The 21,224-nt window shown below is 38.2% G+C and overlaps 1 protein-coding gene across 1 annotated transcript in view; it reads right to left on the reverse strand.

The window, feature by feature from the left end:
- LOC148942422 (LIM domain transcription factor LMO4.2) overlaps positions 1-21,224 on the reverse strand; it is a 36,141-nt gene that overhangs the window by 2,860 nt on the left and 12,057 nt on the right. The window contains exon 2 of the mRNA XM_089103391.1: positions 1,231-1,388. Within this exon, the coding sequence (XP_088959517.1) occupies positions 1,231-1,367 (137 nt within the window). The 5' untranslated portion in view covers positions 1,368-1,388. The remainder of the gene's footprint in view (positions 1-1,230; positions 1,389-21,224) is intronic.

Below are 21,224 nucleotides of genomic sequence, written 5' to 3' on the forward strand. Positions count from 1 at the left end.
TTCTTTCTGGTGGGACCAACACGAGAAATAAAAATACTGGCCAGGAAATAATTAATCCTAAATTATACGACCGGCGCAATCAAAGAATATTTACACTATTTAGCAGTGGCTATATGAATCCCCCCTTCTCCCTCAAGGAAAATTGCTGTAATAGTAAGGGTTTGGGTATACATGCTATAATAACTAGTGATTTAAGACCTGCTGTCGCAGAAGCTAAATCATTACCAGAAACGAAGTGGACGCTCATTTGGACTATAGATCCATTTTTGAAATTGTCATCCACCCAAATAATAATAATAATAATCACAATAATAAAAAATTTATCAAGCTCATAAAAAATAAGTATCCTGGACGGGTGGAAGGTTAAGCTATGTTCATAAAAAACTTTGCTGGTCCTTAATTTACTTTGGAGATTGTTTCATTGCATTTTCACTAACAGCAACTTTGCCAGTTAACGCAGCAACATATAGCAACAGCAAATAACAACAGCAACAAATAGTCATCAGTCTAAAAATTTACTGATTTTAGACATAAATGGTCTCGAGAAATGATAAAAAATAAAATAAAATAATAATTGCCATGATGTAGTTACTTTTGAACTGTATGCTATAGTGATATATTAGCGACAGTGATATATTTAATTAACTTTAATAAAAATTTTAAATAAAAAAATCAATGATTCACCCAAAACCAAATGGTTGATGTAGGTTTAAACAGGAAAAAAAAAATAAAAAAATACATCCATATAACGTTATTTAAATTCGCTATAATAAGAAAGAAAGAAAAAAAGAGAGAAAAGAAATGAAAAAAAATAATAATAATACTATAGGGACAGCAACTATATACCATATTCAAGCTGTGAGGTCACACTCACAAACCAACAAGCAATTACAACTTAATTTAAATTAAATCGAATCAAGTCACCTCCAAAACAAACAAAACTAGAATTCATTCTTACTTAATATTTTTTTTTTCAGTTTTGCTTTAAAACCACTAAAACAGGGGCCTTAATTCTTGAGAATTACCAAATTTTCAACATTCTTTAAAAACAATTACCAGTTCTCTGGCAATAAAAAAGAAATACTTTTTTTTCTACCGGTTACCCCACAAGATAATTTCCGGAAGCACCCCAGTTATATACCCAAAATGATTTTTACATAAAATAATTTTCGAATCTTGGACATGGCTCTAAATTATAAAATGATAAATTAAAACTAGAAATATCTTTACCTGTATTCCATTGGTAACATAGTCGAATCAGGAGTGCCTCTGAAAGCCATTTGTTCTCCCGGGGAGCCTGGACTGATTTGCTGAATTTCTGAAAATGGCTGAAAATGCCCCATTTGGTGTGCTGCAGGGTTCATCATTATTTACATTAACGGCTCTGTCTATAACATACAGAATAGTTAGAAAATAGGCTTTTAGGGTGTAATAAAGTACCAGGAGTCGGCAGACTTCTATCACACGATAAATGTTCGGTTTTTCAAAAACCCTCTAAATAGATTCCAGAAGAGCAATCCAGGACTACGCTGTGTCATCAAACAGGCTACAATTTGCAAGACAGGCTACACTTCTTAAGGTTACCTACCTTTCAAGCCTGTTCGCAGTCACTGTTCTTGTAAGGCGAACTCTTGAAAGTTGAAAACGATTTGAAATATAGTTCGAAAGATTAATGAATATTTATCTCTAATAATTTCCCTAATTATATGACAAGGCCGTATGTAACACAGTGGAGTCAATTCACGAAAATTTAACGGGGGGGGGTGGATTTACAAAATATAAGGGAGAAATTTTTTAGCTTTTGTTATATGACGATACCTAAAAAAGACATTTCAGATGAAAATAGCCCCCCAAAAAATATCGTATCGACCCAGTGGTCCTAGAATGTCGCGATAGGGCTCATTCGAACGGAAATTAAAAGTTCTAGTGCCTTTTTTTTAATTAAAAACAAAATAGAATTAAATTAAAAACTTTTTTAACTAAATCATAAACAAATCCACTTATTCCCGCTCTGGAGATGAACTTGTATCCCTACTTATGTGTGTTTTTATTGGATTTTAATGCTTCAGTGATATTCACTGCTTTGTCAGAACTATTTGTTCGTCAATGACCTGTTGTTCTTCCGGATGTATCTTTATGAAGATGGCTCAAAACTTCTCTATCAAGGGAAGTATTTTGTGAATATTGTCGTAACCAGGGTCTCCCGGAGGGTTCTGCGATACATTTTCGATGTATCGACATTGCGACACATGTAATTGCAAATACTTCTGTATCAGTTTATTTTAAATCTGTCCCGAGACATAGCATCGGCTATGACGGAGTAACGAGTTTCGTTTGACCAGTAACTGCGATAGGAAGGTGTTTTCACTATTCCTGTAAACGGAAGCACTCCCAGGAAACACTCAACATCAGCCGAAGGAACGCCTAACTGCTTGCCATCCTTCTAAGGTGCATATGTATTCTTCTGATCACGTATGCGGCTTATTACTTAGTTTGTTGACTCATTTCTTGGTTTACTTGAAGCTGATCTTTCCACAGAATATCTGGTGGTATAAAATCTACTTTCCTCCAAGCAATGTCTCGTTGCCTCTTTGTTTCGGAAGTAGGAATACTTGAGGCTTGTGGTCGGATTTCTTCACCTCCATAGTTTGATACTCATCCCAACTGTGACAGTCGTTGTCTTCAATTTGGCCAGTTTCTACTTCGGCTTTGAGCAGTTTTTCTAAAACATCATCAGGGAGGAACATACTGTGAATCAGAACATACTGTGAATCAGATCTTCACTTGGCAGGTCTTTCCAGGTCTGAAGTATCATCTCGACAAAGAACAAAATTCAAAGATTGTGCTAATGAAATCGTGAACATAGTTTCTTCATAACTGCAGGGGCGGATTCAGGATTTTTTTAGGGGGGGGGGGGAAAGAGGTTGATCCAATAGATGTGTGTTAGGAGCACGTTTATTTAACGCAAACTTGCGCTAATTAAGCAAATTACACTACTTTAGACTACTTTAGGGGGGCGAGCCCCCCTCGCCCTCCCCCTGGATCCGCCACTGCATAACTGTCAAGTACTCATGGTGCAGTGGATATTGATTCTTCCATTGCAAGACAGAAATACTTGGCTTAGGAACTTAGTCAAGCTTACTAATTTTATCTACTTTAGTAATTTAGCTACAGAAAGTTTAGTATTTTACTATTGACGGTGGCAACCAAGCTCAAGTTGTTCCAGATGGTTCCTCAGAGCAACAGATACTATTTAGCATGGTTGAACCATCAGGAATTATAAGATTGTGGCGTAGAAACAGTGTAGAACAGTGGTTTTGATAATAAAATTTTTTTGAAATTTGCGGTCCCTGAGGGAACCTTCAGACATCAAAGGGTTAAAAATCACGAATTACTGAACTCGGTAAATCCCCTGACCCTAGTTACTGCATTGTACACTACTAAAACTGTTTCAACTATGCTGAATCTTCTAAGAACTTTAGTTACTCCTTATTTCTAACTAATTATAAGTTTCCTACTTCAAAATAAAAGAAAGTGATGTTTAGTCTCTAGCCCCTTAAACTAGTTAAAATTCTTTATTAGCTTAATTAGCGTCTTTTATAGGGTAATTAAAAGAGCTACAACATGAAACTTAATTAAAGAATTAATTATGAAAATGTCAGGGATGCAAAGAACATCCGTCTTAAAAAAGAAATTAGAGGAAAGAACTACAGAAAATAAAAACCCAGCCAAACCTAGGATCAGTGGCGGATCCAGGGAGCAAGGTGCGCCCCCCCTAACGTAGTCCAAAGTAGTTTAATTTACCTAATTAACGCAAGTTTGCGTTAATTAGACTTGCTCCTAACGGAAATTTATCGGATCAACCTATTTTGCGCCCCTCCCCCCTAAAAAATTCCTGGATCCGCCCCTGCCTAGGATCCGCCCCTACAACATATGATCATATGCTATATAAAGTATGAACATATCGTATATAGCCATTCAAGCACTGATAACTATGTATTCCTACATAATTTCCAGATAAAAAAAAAGTTAAACCTCTATATTAATGGAGTATATGGCATCCTGAATCCAAATATAACATTCATTTATGTCGCAAACGAACTTTAGACTATATGGCATCCTGAATCCAAATATAACATTCATTTATGTCGCAAACGAACTTTAGACTATATGGCATCCTGAATCCAAATATAACATTCATTTATGTCGCAAACGAACTTTAGACTATATTTGCATATTAGGGGTGTGGGGGTATATACTCCGTTAATATGAGGCTTACCAAAAAAACTACCTTTCTCTCTGAGCACATCGTCGTAGAAATCCTATGTAATGCCCATACCAGGGGCGGATCCTGGATTTTTAAAGGGACAAGGGACCAGAAAAGGTACCTAGGTTAGGTTACGTATTAAATATATGCTATGCTTTACCTCCCCCCCCCCCTAATGTGCGAATATATAGCCCAAATTTGTTTCTAAACTATTATATTTTAATTATAATTTGTTTTAGTGCATTAGCATTAACCAAGCTTCACTTCTCGCGTGTTGCCAGGTAATTAAACAAGTACCGACCATTGTCTACAACACCATGTTCGACCAGTGGCGGATACAGGATTTTTTTTTAGGGGGGGGGGGGGCAAAATAGGTTGATCCGATAATCTTGCGTTAGGACCAAGTTTAATTAACGCAAGTACGTTAATTAAGTAAATTACACTACTTTAGACTATGTAAGGGGGGCCAAGCGCCCCCCTGAATCCGCCACTGTGTTCGACTACACCAAGCATAAATCAGACAGTACAAGTGATATACTTTTTGAAGTAGGGTTTCGACACACTCGAGTTTTTGAACCCAGCTTTTAATCGATCTTTATTTTGAATTCTAGTAAAACCCGTTTTCTTATAGAGCGAGGGTTGAGGAAGGGGTAGCCCGCCTCGTATACGGAATAATTTCTGTTCGTTTAAGTTTTAATGGTATTCCTTACTTTCAGTTGAAAAAACTAAATTTTTATTTGATCAAACAGTTCGTGGTAACAAACTGTAAGAAGGACGCGACCCGGTTCAAAAGTAACCAAAACTCTAAAAAACAGAATTTTGATAACAGTAAATTCATCAAAAGAATTGAATTTGCTGAATTATGCTGATATCAAAGATATAAGTTTCATCAAGTTTAATCTTACCTATCAAAAGTTACGAGCCCTAAAAAATTTGCATTATTTTCGAAAAAGGAGAAACTCACCATAAAAGTGACAGAATCTTATTTGAAAAGCAAACAATCAGATTCAGCGTATCAGAAAACTCTACTGTAGGGATTTCAAGCTCCTATCTGCAAAAATGCGGAATTTTGTATTTTTTTTGCCAGAAGAAAGATCACGGAAACGTGTTTATTTTTTTTTTTCAGGGGTGATCGTATCGATCCAGTAGTCCTAGAATATAGCGAGAGGGCTTATTAGAACGGAAATTAAAAGCTATAGTGTCCTTTTTAAGTGACCAAAAGAATTGGAGGACAGCTAGGTCACCTCAAACGCTCATTTTTTTCCCCGATGTCACCCGATCAAAATTTTGAGATAGCCATTTTGTTCAGCATAGTCGAAAATCTAATAAATATGTCTTTGAGGATGACTTAATCCCCCACAGTTCCCAGGGGAAGGGCTTTAAGTTATAAACTTTACCCATTGTTTACATATAGTATTGGTTATTGGGAAGTATACAGACGTTTTCAGGAAGGAGATAGCCATTTTGTTCAGCATAGTCGAAAATCTTTTCAATATGTCTTTAAGAATGACTTCATCCTTCACAGTTCCTGGGTGAAGGGCTGCAAGTTATGAGCTTTGGCCATTGTTTACATATAGTATTGGTTATTGGGAAGTATACAGACGTTTTCAAGAGGGATTTTTTCTGGTGGTGGTGGGGGGGGGGTCGGAGGAGGGGGTTTACGTGGGAGGATCTTTCCATGGAGGAAGGGACATTTCTATGAAGGGGGTGCTGGATTTCCCAGCATTATTTAAAAAACGACAAAAAATTAAATAAAAAAAGAAGTTTTTTTCACTTAAAGTATGGAGCAACATTAAAACTTAAGACGAACAGCAATTATTACGTATATGAGGGGGTTCTCCCCCTAGTCAACACCTTGCTCTTTACGCTAAATTTTTTTTTAGTACTTTCAAAAGAGCTTTCTATTCTAATTAAACGGCCTTTGTGATTCAGGGGTCATTCTTAAAGAATTGGAACACAATACTAACTACAGCGTAAAGAGCAAGGTATTGACTAGGGGGCGAACCCCCTCATATACGCAATAGCTTCTGTTCGTTTTAAGTTTTAATGTTGCTCTTTACTTTCAGTTTGAAAAAACTTATTTTTTTATTTAATTCAAGAAAAATCCATGTTCTTCGTTAACTTCTCAGTTGAATTACTTAAACTTAAGACTCATGCCGCACGGTCCTAACTCTATTCCTCTAGGTGGGAGGCTTCTGAAACCAAATTTGCAGAAAGCTAATAGGGTAAAACGTTAAATGAAAAAGTGTACAGAAATTGAGGTTCTGAGTTTGTTTTGTGCTCATCTCCTGCTTACTTTGAATAATGCAGCAGCTTTAAAAGCTAATGGCAATGTTCAATTTCACTGATTGCTCCTTGTATTATTATTTTGTTCATTATAAATATCAAAATAAATTTAGATAAAATCTAATCGACTTGGAACATTTAAATAGAGAGAAAGTTAATATCAATTAGTGACCTAGTTTCGTAACTTAACCTAGTTTTCAGTGAAACTGTACACGATAGGCTTTCTTGTTTTGTTTGTTCACTAGTTTCAGAACTAACACACAGTGAAGAATTTGGAATCGGAATCCTTGACCTTTGATTAAAATTAATTAAAAAAAAAAATCCGAAAAATATGTTTTTCAAAGAAATGTAAAGGCAATTTTAAAATTAAGCTAAGAAGATACAATCACCTTTTAAAATTCAAAAACAAAACGACCATAAATTACTATTAAAGAATAAATCAAACCCAAAACGAACAGAAATTAAATAAACAATCAGAGCAAAAACATACAACAAGTAATAATATAAATGAATAAAAAGATCTTAAAGCGAGTAATGATTAGATTGAATATGAATATCAAGCTTAAAACGAAAAAAAAAAAATTTTCCTATTGAAGTATAAATGAAACTTAAAACGAACAGTAATTAAATAAACAATCAATGCAAACAAGGATACAATAGATATCAATGTAAATGAGTAAATAAATGTTAAAATAAGTGAGACATAAATTGAATATATAAATCAAGCTTGAAACCATCAAAAATCACCACAAAAAAGAGTTTGGGTATGACCCCCTTCTCTCACTGTAAAAGTCTAAAACCTACTGCGTCACTGGCGCTTTACTGAAAACCAATTTTATGACAAATATTTTCTTTTGTACTTAATATTGAAAACAAACATTAAAATTATAGTAAAATTTTGAACTGGTGATATTTCAGCAATTAATATCATTAATTGCTCAAAATCATATCAAATATTATATCAAATCATATCATATCAAATATTCAGTTTAATTTATTAGCTCTTTTTAAAGTTGTTAAAGACGAATATAGTTTCCCTACAAACAAGTGATTGGATACTGCCTCCTTTCCTAACTGTAAATAAAAACCAAAAGCATACTGCGTCATTGGAACTTAACTGAAACCAGATTATATTACAAATGTTTTCTTTTCCAGTTCTTGCAGCATTGAAAATAAAAATACAATTACAGTGAAATAAATTCTTGAACTGATGGATCTTTCAACAATTAATATCATTATACATCAAATATTCAATTTGATGTTATTTATTCTTTTCAAGACTGTTCAAGACGCATATAGTTTTCAGTAAAGCACCAATGACGCAGTAGGTTTTAGACTTTTACAGTGAGAGAAGGAGGTCATACCGAAACTCTTGTTCGTAGTGATTTTATTAGTTTATAGCTCGATGTGCATAATGAATTAGAATTTTACTCGCGCAGAAACTCATCTGTCCATTTGCATGAGTATCTGTTGCATGTTTTCGTTCAGTTGGTTCCCTTTTACTTTCCGTTCGTTTTAAGCTACATTTGTGATTCAATAAGAATTTTTTTTTCGTGTTAAGCTTGATATTCATATTCAATCTAATCATTACTCGCTTTAAGATCTTTTTATTCATTTATATTATTACTTGTTGTATGTTTCTGCTTTGATTGTTTATTTAATTTCTGTTCGTTTTGGGTTTCATTTATTCTTTAATAGTAAATTCTTGTCTTTTTGAGTTTTAATTTTAGCTTGTATTTTTATAGGCTGAGCTTAAGTTTAAAATGAATTTTACTTTTCTTTGAAAAACTTATTTTTGGAATTTATTTTTTTAATTAATTTTTGTTCGTTTTTGATTACAAAAAATTTCAAGTTTTTAAAAATTCCTTAGCCTATTACAAAATAAAACTAAAAAAAAATCAAATATTCATCAAAGTAGCAAAACTGATATCAAAGTAGCAATATCAAAGTGAAAAAAGGAGTTTGTGTCAACCTCGGAGTTTTTATTATCTGATGTTTGAACTATTTTTAACAAAATTGCTATCTCAAAATTTTTATCGGATGGGGTTGAAGAAAAGGGGCGTGGGGGGAATTGATTAAGCTTCGGCCTCTTTCGACTCTTTAAAAGTGAACTAGAACTTTCTATTTTCAATCAAATGAGCCCTCTCTGAAGTTTATACGAGTATCGCTTCTATAAGGACCATACATATCCCCAGAGTATAACTCACCACGCCTATCCCTGGGCCCTGGGGGGTTTTGTCGACCCTGGAGTTTTAATATCTGATGGTTGAACTATTTTTAACGAAATGATCACCTGAATTTTTTATCAGGTGGGTTTATCCATCCGATACACCCAAAGGCGTGGAGGGTGGGAGGGGCTATTTGCCCTCTGATCTTTTTTTACTCAGAGAAAATGAACTACAAATTTTAATTTCCATTCAAATGAACCCTCTCTGAAGTTTATACGAGCATACCTTCCATAGGAACCAGATATGCCCCCTGAGCAATACTTATAACGCCTGCCCCGGCCCTGGGAGGGGGGAGGGTGTCGACACAGGAGTTTTTCTTATCTGACCTTTGAACTATTTTTAACGAAATGACCATACGTAAAGGAGTTTTTGTTATATGATCTTTGAACTATTTTTAGCAAAACGGCTACCTCAAATTTTTTATCAGATGTATTTGGGCAAAAGGGCTTGGGGGGGGGCAGCTGCCCTCTGATCACTTTTGACTCTTAAAAGGGGCACTAGAGCTCTCGATTTCCAATCAAATGAGCCCTCTAGGAATTTTATACGAGCATCCGTTCCATAACAACCATATATGCCCCCAAGCCATAACTTACAATGCCTACCCCCGGGCCCTGGGGGTCTGTGTCAACACCGGAGTTTTTTGTTATCAGTACTTTGAACTATTTTTAACAAAATGTCTATCTCAAAATTTTTATCTGATGCATTTAGGGCCTGGAGTAGGGGGAGGACTAGTTGCTCTCCGATCCCTTTTGACTCTTAAAAAGTGAACAAGAACTTTCAATTTCAAATCAAATGAGCCCTCTCCGAAGTTTATACGAGCATACCTTCCATAAGAACTATATATGACCCTAGAGCATTATTCATAACACCTGCCTCCGGGTCTTGGTAGGTTCTCCCGACACAAGAATTGTTCTTATTTGACTTTTGAAATACTTTTAATGAAAAGGCTATTTTAAAAATGTTATTGGATAGGCTTGGGGAAAAAGGGTGTGTGTGTGGGGGGGGGGAGGGGTATTTGCCCAGAGATAACTTTTGACTCTTAAAAAGTAAACTATAACTTTCAATTTCCAATCAAATGAGCCCCCTCTGAAGTTTATACGAGCATCCCTTTCATAAGAACCACATACGCCCCCAGGACAACAATTACAACGTCTATCCCCCTCTTAGGGGCGTTTTGTTATCTAATTTTAGAATAATTTCCAAAACACTGGCTATCTCAAAATTTGTATCGGACGGGTTAAGGGAAAAAAGAGCATGGGGGGGGGGGCTAGTTTAACTCTCTTGACTCTTAAAAAGTGAACTAGAACTTTCAATTTCCAATCGAATGAGCCCTATATGAAGTTCATACGAGCATCCCTTTCATTAGAACCATACATGCCCTTACGGCATAAACTAGAACGCCTTCCTCTTTGCCCTGGGGGGTTGTATTGACACAAGAGTTTTTTTTTATCCGACCTTTGAACTATTTTTTTTAACAAGATGTCTATCTCAAAATTTTCATCAGATGGGTTTTGAAAAAGAAGGCGTAGGGGGGCTAGCTTCAATCGGATCTCTTTTGAGTATTAAAAAGTGAGCTCGAACTTTAAATATCCAATCAAATGAGCCGTCTCTGAAGTTTATACGAGAATCCCTTTCGTACAAACAATATATGCCCCCGGGCATAACTCACAACACCTGCCCACGGGTCCTGGGGAGTTGTGACGACACCTGAGTTTTTATTATCTGACTTCTGATAAATTTTTAACTTAATGGCTATCTCAAAATTTTTATTGGATATATTTGAGGAAAAAGGGGTGTTGGGGGGCTAGTTGCCATTCAATATCTTTTGACTCGAACAAACTGAACTAAAACTTTCTGTTCCTACCATAATGAACGATATCAGAAGTTTTTACGCGAGTTACTTGAATGAGAACCACCTATCTCCCCAGGACATAACTAATAACAATTGCCCCCGGGCCCTGGGGGGCTGTGTGTAATCTTAAGTGTATGTTGTGTGGTCTATAAACTATTTTTAAGGGGGCTAGGTGCCCTCCAATCTCTTGACTCTTAAAAAGTGAACTAGAACTTTCCATTTCCAATCAAATGATCCCTCTTTGAAGTTAGCACAAGCATCCCTTCAATAGGATCCATATTTGGCCCTAAGACATAGGTTATCGCATCTAACTCCCGGCCCTGGGGGGTTGTGTCAACAATAGACTGTTTGTAATATGACCCTTAGACCAATGTATACAAAATAGCCATCCCAAAAATAGTTTCGGATGTATTTGAGAAAATAGAGTTTGGGGGGGGGGGAGCTGGTTACCCTACGAAATCTTTGTACGCTTAGAAAGTGAACCGTAACTTTCAATGTCTAATCGAATGGCCCCTATCTGAAGTTTATACGAGCATTCCTTCCATAAGAACAATATATGCCCCCAGGGCACAACTTATAACCCTTACCACTGAAGACTGTGAGGGGAATGTCATGCTCAAAAATATAATTTCGAGAACTTTCAACTACGTTGAACAAAATGGCTATATCAAATTTTTGATTGGATGTGTTTGGGAAAATTGTGGGCGTGGAAGAGGTTTCAGTTGCCTCAGAATCACTTTCGACTATTAAAAAGGGAACTAGCCATTTAAATTTCCAATCGAATGAGCCCTTTCTGAAGTTTCTACGACAACTTTGTCTATACAAAACCTTATATGCCCCCAGGCCATACGGCTCCAATGTTTCATTATTTATTATTATTATTTTTCCAGAGGCACTTCATACGGAAGGGGTCGTCCTAGAAACTTCAAAGGGGGCTCATTCGATTGGAAATCGAGAGTTCTAGTGCCCTTTTTAAAATTCGAAAGTCATTGGAGGGCAACTAGTCCCCCCACGCCGATTATTCCCCAAAACACATCCAATAATAATTTTGAGATGGCAATTTTGTTCAGCGTTGTTGATTTCCAGATAGAAAATATGTTTTTGAGGAGGACACTCCCCCACAACCCTCAGGGCAAGGGTTTTGAGTTATGCCTTTGGGGCATATAAGCTTTTTATAAAAAGCGTTGTCGTAGAGACTTCAAAACAGGCTCATTCAATTGGAAATTCAAAGGGCTAGTGCCCTTTTTAATAGTCGAAGTGATTGGAGGGCAACTAGCCCCCCTCCCCCACCTCCATCATTCCCCGAAACACATCCAATCAAAATGTTGAGATAGCCATCTTGTTCAGTGTCGTTGATTTCTAGATGGCAAATATGTTTTTGAGGAGGACACTCCTCACAACCCTCAGGGCAAGGGTTTTAAGTTATGCCCTGGGGAATCTAAGGTTTTTATAGAAGGTGTTTTCGTAGAACTTAAAAAAAAGGCTCATTCGATTGGAAATTCAAAGGGCTAGTGCCATTTTTAATAGTCAAAAGTTATTGGAGGGCAACTAATCCCCCTCTAACGCCCACCTTTTCCCCAAACACACCCAATAAAAATTTTGAGATAACCATTTTATTAAACGTAGTTTTAAGTTCTGGAAATTAGGTCTTTGAGGATGACAACTCTCCCACAGCCCTCAGGAGAAGGGCTGTAAGTTTTGCCCTGGGGGCATATAAGGTTTCGTATAGACAAAGTTTTCGTAGAAACTTCAAAAAGGGCTCATTCGATTGGAAATTTAAATGGCTAGTTCCCTTCTTAGTAGTTGAAAGTGATTCTAAGGCAACTGACACCCCTTCCACGCCCCCAATTTCCCCAAACATAGTTTCAACGACCCCTTCCATATGAAGTGCCTCTGGGGAAGAAAAAATTTAATAAATCAGAGGCAACGCTATAGCGTTGCCTGTAGTAAAGGCCATACGGCTCCAGTGTTTTATTATTTATTATTATTTTTTTTTTCAGGGGCACTTCATATGGAAGGGGTCGTCCTAGAAACTTCAAAGGGGGCTCATTCGATTGGAAATCGAGAGTTCTAGCGCCCTTTTTAAAATTCAAAAGTCATTGCAGGGCAACTAGCCCTCCACGCCCATTATTCCCCCAAACCCATCCAATCAAAATTTTGAGATAGCCATTTTGTTCAGCGTAGGCTATTTGATTTCCAGATAGAAAATATGTTTTTGAGGAGGACACTCCCCCACAACTCTCAGGGCAAGAGTTTTAAGTTATGCCCTGGGGACATATAAGGTTTTTATATAATTCGTTGTCGTAGAAACTTCAAAAAAGGTTCATTCGATTGGAAATTTAAAGGACTGGTTCACTTTTGAAAGTTTGAAAGTCTAGGGAGATCCATCAGCCCCCCCCCCTTCCCACGCTAATCAGTCTCCCCAAAAAATTCCTTCAAAATTGTGAATTGATCATTATGTTCCTCATAGTGGATTTCCATGTAGAAAATATGTTTTTGATGAGGACCGTCTCCTAAAGCCAACGGAGAAAGGATTTTAAGTTAATCCCTGGAGGCATATAAGGTTTTTATAGAAGGCGTTGTCGTAGAAACTTTATAAAAGGCTCGTTCAATTGGAAATTCAAAGGGCTAGTGCCCCTTTTTAATAGTCGAAAGGGATTGGCAACTAACCCCCCTCTCACGCCCACCTCTTCCCCAAACACACCCAATAAAAATTTTGAGATAGCCATTTTATTAAACGTAGTTTTGAGTTCTGGAAATTAGGTCTTTGAGGATGACAACTCTCCCACAGCCCTCAGGAGAAGGGCTGTAAGTTTTGCCCTGGGGGCAAATAAGGTTTCGTATAGACAGTTTTCGTAGAAACTTCAGAAAGGGCTCATTCGATTGGAAATTTAAATGGCTAGTTCTCTTCTTAATAGTTGAAAGTGATTCTAAGGCAACTGACACCCCTTCCACGCCCCCAATTTCCCCAAACATAGTTTCAACGACCCCTTCCATATGAAGTGCCTCTGGGGAAGAAAAAATTTAATAAATCAGAGGCAACGCTATAGCGTTGCCTATAGTAAAGGCCATACGGCTCCAATGTTTTATTATTTATTATTATTTTTTTTTTCAGGGGCACTTCATATGGAAGGGGTCGTCCTAGAAACTTCAAAGGGGGCTCATTCGATTGGAAATCGAGAGTTCTAGCGCCCTTTTTAAAATTCAAAAGTCATTGCAGGGCAACTAGCCCTCCACGCCCATTATTCCCCCAAACCCATCCAATCAAAATTTTGAGATAGCCATTTAGTTCAGCGTAGTTGATTTCCAGATAGAAAATATGTTTTTGATGAGGACACTCCCCCACAATCCTCAGATCAAGGGTTTTTAGTCATTCCCTGGGGGTATATAAGGTTTTTATAGAAGGCGTTATCGTAGTAGAAACCCAAAAACAGGCTCATTCGATTGGAAATTCAAATGGCTAGTGCCCTTTTTAAAAGTCAAAACTGATTGGAGGGCAACTAGCCCCCCCACCCCTTCCCACGCCCATCAATCCCCCAAACACATCCAATCAAAATTTTGAGATAGCCATTTTGTTCAGGGGAGTTGTTTTCAATATATAAAATATGTTTTTGAGGAGGAAACTCCCCCACAACCCTCAGGGCAAGGGTTTTGATTTATTCCCTGGAGGCATATAAGGTTTTTATAGAAGGCATTGTCGTAGAAACTTCATAAAAGGCTCGTTCAATTGGAAATTCAAAGGGCTAGTGCCCCTTTTTAATAGTCGAAAGGGATTGGAGGGCAACTAGCCCCCTCCCCCCACGCCCATCATTCCCCGAAACATATCGAATCAAAATTTTGAGATAGCCATCTTGTTCAGCGTCGTTGATTTCCAGATAGCAGGTATTTTTTTGAGGAGGACACTCCTCACAACCCTCAGGGCAAGGGTTTTAAGTTTTGCCCCGGGGGCATATAAGGTTTTTTATAGAAGGCGTTGTTGTAGAAACTTCAAAAAAGGCTCATTCGATTGGAAATACAAAGGGCTAGTGCCCTTTTTAATAGTCGAAATCGATTGGAGAGCAACTAACCCCCCCCCCCCCCCACCCATCATTCCCCCAAACACATACAATCAAAATTTTGAGATATCCATTTTGTTCAGCGTAGTTGATTTCCAGATAGAAAATATGTTTTTGAGGAAGACATTCGCCCAAAACCCACAAGGCAAGGGTTTTAAGTTGTACCCTGGGGGCATATAAGGTTCTTATAGAAGGCGTTGTCGTAAAAACTTCAAAAAAGACTCATTGATTGGAAATTCAAAGGGCTCGTGCCCTTTTTAATAGTCAAAAGTGATTTGAGGACAACTAACCCCCTTCTCATGCCCACCTTTTCCCCAAACACATCCAATCAAAAGTTTGAAACAACCATTTTAATAAACGTACTTTTAAGTTCTGGAAGTTAGGTCTTTGAGGATGACAACTCCCGCACAGCCCTCAGGGCAAGGGTTGTAAGTTATGCCCTGGGGGCATATAAAGTTTTGTATAGACAACACTGTCTTAGAAACTTCAGAAAGGGCTCATTCGATTAGAAATTTAAATGGCCAGTTCTCTTTTTGATAGTCAAAAGTGATTCTAAGGCAACTGACACCCCTTCCACGCCCACCGTTTCCCCAAACACATCCAATCAAAATTTTGATACAGCCATTTTGTTCAACGTAGTTGAAATTTCTGGAAATTATATGTTTGAGCAGGACATTCCCCTCCCAGTCTTCAGGGGCAACGGTTATAAGTTATGCCCTGGGGGCATATATAGTTCTTATGGAAGGAATGCTCGTATAAACTTCAGAGAGAGCTCATTTGATTGGAAATTGAAGGTTCTAGTTCACTTTTTAAGCGTCAAAAGATAATGGAGGGTAACCAGCCCCCCCCCAAATACATCCGATAAAAATTTTTAGATAGCTATTTTGTTAAAAATAGTTCAAAGATCACGCAAAAATTCCGGTGTCGACACAACCCACCAGGGCCCGGGGGCAGGCGTTGTAAGTAATGCCCTGGGGGCATATTTGGGTCTTATGGAAGGGATGCCCGTATTAACTTCAAAGAGGGATCATTTTGAAAGCTCTAGTTAAGTTTTTTTTAGAGTCAAAAGAGATTGGAGGGCAAATAGGCCCCCACGTCCCCTTCTTCCCAAATGCGGCAAATAAAAATTTTTAGATAGCCATTAAGTTAAAAATTTCTCAAGTCAGATTACAAAAACTCAGGTGTCGACACAACCCCCAAGGCCCGGGGCAGGCGTTGTAAGTTATGCCCAGGGGCATATATTGTTCGTATGAAAGGGAATCTCGTATAAACTTCAGAGATGGCTCATTTGATTGGATATTGAAAGTTCGAGCTCACTTTTTAAGAGTGAAGAGAGTTAAACTAGTCCCCCCCCCCCCCACGCTCTTCTTTTCTCAAACCCGTCCGCTACAAATTTTGAGATAGCCAGTGTTTTGGAAATTGTTCAAAAATTAGATAACAAAAACGCCCCCCAGAGCCCGGGGGATAGGCGTTGTAAGTGTTGTCCTGGGGGCGTAAATGGTTTTTATGAAAAGGACACTCGTATAAACTTCAGAGGGGGCTCATTTGATTGGAAATTGAAAGTTCTAGTTCAATTTTTAAGAGTCAAAACATATCCGAGGGCAACTAGCCCCCCCCCCCCACACCCTTTTTTCCCCAAACCCATCCGATAAAATTTTTATAATAGCCATTTAATTAAAAATAGTTCAAAGATCAGATAAGAAAAATTCCTGTGTCGACAGAACCCGCCGGGGGCCGGAAGCAGGCGTTATGAGTAATGCTCTAGGGGCATATATAGTTCTTATGGAAGGGCTGCTCGTATAAAATTCGAAGAGGGCTCATTTGATTTGAAATTGAAAGTTCTTGTTCACTTTTTAAGAGTCAAAAGATATCGGAGGGCAACTAGCCCCCCCCCCTCTCTACGCCCTAAGTGCATCAGATAAAAATTTTGAGTTAGACATTTTGTAAAAAAAATAGATCAAAGTTCAGATAACAAAACGCTCCTGTGTCGCCACAGCCCCCCATGTCCCAGGGGTAGGCGTTGCAAGTTATACCCTGGGGGCATATAGTGTTGTTATGGAAGGGATGCTCGTATAAAATTCCTCGAGTGCTCATTTGATTGGAAATTGATAGTTGTAATTTACTTTTTAAGAGTCAAAAAATATTGGAGGGCAGCTCGCCTCCCCCAACACTCCATTTATTTTTTTCCCACAGGCACTTCACATAGAAGGGGTCGTCGTATAAACTTCAAAGGGGGCTCATTCGATTGGAAATCGAGAGTTTAAGTGCCCTTTTTAAGAGTCACTAGTGATCAGAGTGCAACTGGCCCCCCCCCCAAGCCCTTTTTCCCCAAATACATTTGATAAAAAATTTGAGGCAGGCATTTTATTAAAAATAGTTCAAAGATCATATAACAAAAACTCCTTTACGTGAGGTCATTTCGTTAAAAATAGTTCAAAGATCAGATAAGAAAAACTCCTATGTCGACATCCTCCTCCCCCCCAGGGCCGGGGCAGGCGTTGTAAGTATTGCTGCGGGGGCATATATGGTTCTTATGGAAGGTATGCTCGTATAAACTTCAGAGAAGGTTCATTTGAATGGAAATTAAAAGTTGTAGTCCATTTTCTCAGAGTAAAAAAAGATCAGAGGGCAACTAGCACCTCCCTCCCTCCAGGCCCTTGGGTGTATCGGATGGATAAACCCATCCGATAAAAATTTCAGGTGACCATTTTTTTAAAAAATAGTTCAACCATCAGATATCAAAACTCCAGGGTCGACACAACCCCCAGGGTCCAAAGAAAGGCGTTGTAAGTTATACTCTGGGGATATATATGGTTCTTATAGAAGTGATACTCGTATAAACTTCAGAGAGGGCTCATTTGATTGAAATTAGAAAGTTCACTTTTAAAGAGTCAAAGGAGACTGAAGCATAATCTAGTCCCACCACACCATTTTTCGGCAAACCCATCCTATGAGCTTTTTGAGATATAAATTTTGTTTAAAATAGTTCAAACACCAGACAACAAAAACTATGAGATTAACATAAACCCATTTTTTCACTTTGATATTGTTACTTTTATATCAGTTTTGCTACTTTGATGAATATTTCATTTTTTTTAAGTTTGATTTTGAAATAAACTTAAAATTTTTTGCAATTAAAAACGAATAAAAACTAATTAAAAAATTTTTCCGAAAAATTAGTTTTTCAAAGAAAAGTAAAGCCCATTTTAAACTTAAGCGCAGCAGATACAAATACCTTTTAAGGTTCAAACTTAAAACGACCAGAAATTACTATTAAAGAATAAATGAAACCCAAAACGAACAGAAATTAAATAAACAATCATAGCAAAAACATGCAACAAGTAATAATATAAATGAATAAATAGATCTTAAAGCGAGTAATGCTTAGATCGAATATGAATATGAAGCTTAACAAAAAAGTATTTTCCTATTGAAGCATAAATGAAACTTAAAACGAACAGAAATTAATTAAACAATCAATGCAAGCAAACATACAATAGATATTAATGTAAATTAATAAATAAATCTTAAAACAAGTGAAACTTAAATTGAATATGCTAATCAAGCTAGAAAAGAACAAAAACCACCACAAACAAGAGTTTGGGTATGACCTCCTTCTCTCACTTTAAAAGTCTAAAACCTACTGCGTCATTGGCGCTTTACTGAAAACTATATGCGTCTTGAATAGTCTTGGAAAGTATAAACAACATCAAATTGAATATTTGATGTATAATGATATTAATTGTTGAAAGATCCATCAGTCCAAGAATTTATTTCACTGTAATTACATTTTTATTTTCAATACTGTAAGAACTGGAAAAGAAAATATTTTTAATATAATCCGTTTTCAGTTAAGCGCCAATGACGCAGTAGGCTTTTGGTTTTTACTTACGGTTAGGAAAGGAGGCAGCATCCAAACACTTGTTTGTAGGGAAACTATATTCGTCTTTAACAACTTTAAAAAGAGCTAATAAATTAAACTGAATATTAATTGCTGAAAGCTCATTAGTTCAAAATGTTACTATAATTTTAATGTTTATCTTCAATATTAAGTACAAAAGAAAATATTTGTCATAAAAATGCAAGACAGTGGGCTCAAAGAAATCTTGGAAATAGTATGCGCACCGGCCACGGTACCACATATACTCTCAGGGAAAACGATTTCTAGAGCTATTAGAGCTCACATTCTCAGGAACTCGGCTCTCTACGATCATCTTTTAGGACAAGATTTGGAAACTTTGGATACTTTCGGCCTTGAGAAACTCTTCAACGACACCCTTGAGGGAAAAATGTCCCCCAGAGACCTTGACGAAGCACAAGAGCTGGGACTACTGGTAAGCATTATCAAACAGAAGATTGAAGATCTACGAGATCACCGAACAGCAAAGCTCTGGCTGCAGTACCTTCACATGGTTGAAAAGCTTCTCAAGTTTATACGTACCGAGAAACTAGGCCTATGGGACCTACATTTGCAGGTTGCAGCAGAAATGCTTCCCTATCTAGCCGCATCTGGGTACAACCTTTACGTGAAATCTGTCTGGTTGTACATCCAAGAGATGACTAAACTTCCCCGTCGTCACCCAAAAATGTTTCAGATGTTCAGTGAGCAAGGACACACGATTATAAGGTCAGATCGGCGCTTGGCCGGCCTCCCAGCAGACTTAGCTATTGAACAAGAGTACACATGAAGCCTAAAGACATCAGGAGGACTCCCTGGTGGTGGTGGCATGACTGAAGAACAAAAATGTTTCAGATGTTCAGTGAGCAAGGACACACGATTATAAGGTCAGATTGGCGCTTGGCCGGCCTCTCAGCAGACTTAGTTATTGAACAAGAGTACATGCGAAGTCTAAAGACATCGGGAGGACTCACTAGTAGTGGTGGCATGACTGAAGAACAGAGAGTGATTTGGATCCTATCGAGGCCGGCGTGTCTTGAGGTCAACCTGTTGATGCAGAACCTGACGAATATCGGCTACTCTACAAGCGAGCAGCATCGTGACTTGAGTCTGAACAGACAAACCCGTGACTGTGAAGATACCACGAAGTTGGTAGATTTCTTCGACGTTTCATATCCATTCTAAGGCAATGTACTACTGATAAACGTTGCAAATACGAAGCCGAATCTGCTGGGAAGAAAAAAATCTTAGACAAGATGTCAGAAAAGACCTCGAAGGAACACGTCTTTAAAAAGAAAGACCAAGTGACTCTGATGACCACAAAAAAGTCAGGCCCCTCTGAGGTGGCGCACATCGACCCGGCGCTACTTTTTCAGAGGTTCATTATCGTTGCCCAGAGGTCTAGTCTCAAGGAAGATTATTTCAAGTTTGAGCTCTGTACCATTCCTCCTACTCTTTTCGAAAGAAACAGATTCATGCGAAAGGCCAACAAGCCCGAGCTAGCAAAAGCAGTCTATCAGTCATGTGGGATTGATGCTCAGTCCCCAAGACCGGTGGGAAATACCAGCTTCGTCTTAGACGGGGGTACCCTTTTCAATCAGATCCTGTGGAAGGTCGCTTCCACACACAAGGCTACCATGTCTTCGTACATTCATTACGTCGAAAAAAAGTATCCCCGTACAGTTGTCGTCTTCGACGGATACGACGGCGGTCTGTCAATCAAAGATGCAACCCATTTGTGTCGAGCTGCATCGGTTGGCCACGAAGTGTTATTTAACGAAGACATGCATTTTTGCATGAAGAAAGAGGAGTTTCTTTCATGCAAGGAGAACAAATCGCGTTTTCTGAAGATTCTTGGAAGCGCTCTGGTAGCCAGCGCTTGCGATGTATACCACTCTGAAGGAGATACTGATCTAGACATAGTAAAGAAGGCTGCGGAAACAGCACTCCATAGCGACACCATTGGGGTTGTGATGACACGGATGTTCTCGTCCTCCTCATCTGTCATGTAAACACGAGTTTAAACCGAGTTTACTTCTCGCCGGAAGCGAAATTCGGAAGTGAATACTCAGCTTGGGATGTTTGTCAGATTAAAGACAAGCTAGGATCAGAAGTTTGTCAGCTGATGCCGTTCTGTCACGCCATACTGGGTTGCGACACAACATTGCACCTTTATGGCATCGGAAAAGGAAAGCTCTTCAGCTATTGTTATCCAGCTCGAGTTTAAGAGACGCCGGTACCCTGTTTACCAGAAAATCTGCATCTCATGAAGAGATAGCTGCGGCTGGAGAAAAAGCTTGGCTGATACTCTACAACTGCCAGGATCTGCCAAGTCTTGATATTGCCAGAAGCCAAGTTTTCCTGAGGAAAGTCAATGCTGCCACCTCATTCGTACACCCACAAGAGCTGCCTCCGACTATGATGGCAGCGAAGTATCATTCGTTCCGAGTCTACAGCCAGGTTCAGATTTGGCTAGGGAACACGGTTGACCCCCTAAGCTGGGGATGGAATCTTCAAGGCAACGAAGTTTTAGAGCTAAAAATGACGGATCTCCCCACTGCTCCTCCTCATCTTCTAAAGACAGTGAAGTGTTCATGCCGAGCTGATGGTTGCGACAGTGAGAGATGCTCCTGCAAGA

The sequence above is a fragment of the Artemia sp. Qi Xiang Cuo genome, chromosome 17 (assembly GCF_049724085.1).
Source record: "Artemia sp. Qi Xiang Cuo chromosome 17, ASM4972408v1, whole genome shotgun sequence".
Classification (NCBI taxonomy): domain Eukaryota; kingdom Metazoa; phylum Arthropoda; class Branchiopoda; order Anostraca; family Artemiidae; genus Artemia; species Artemia sp. Qi Xiang Cuo.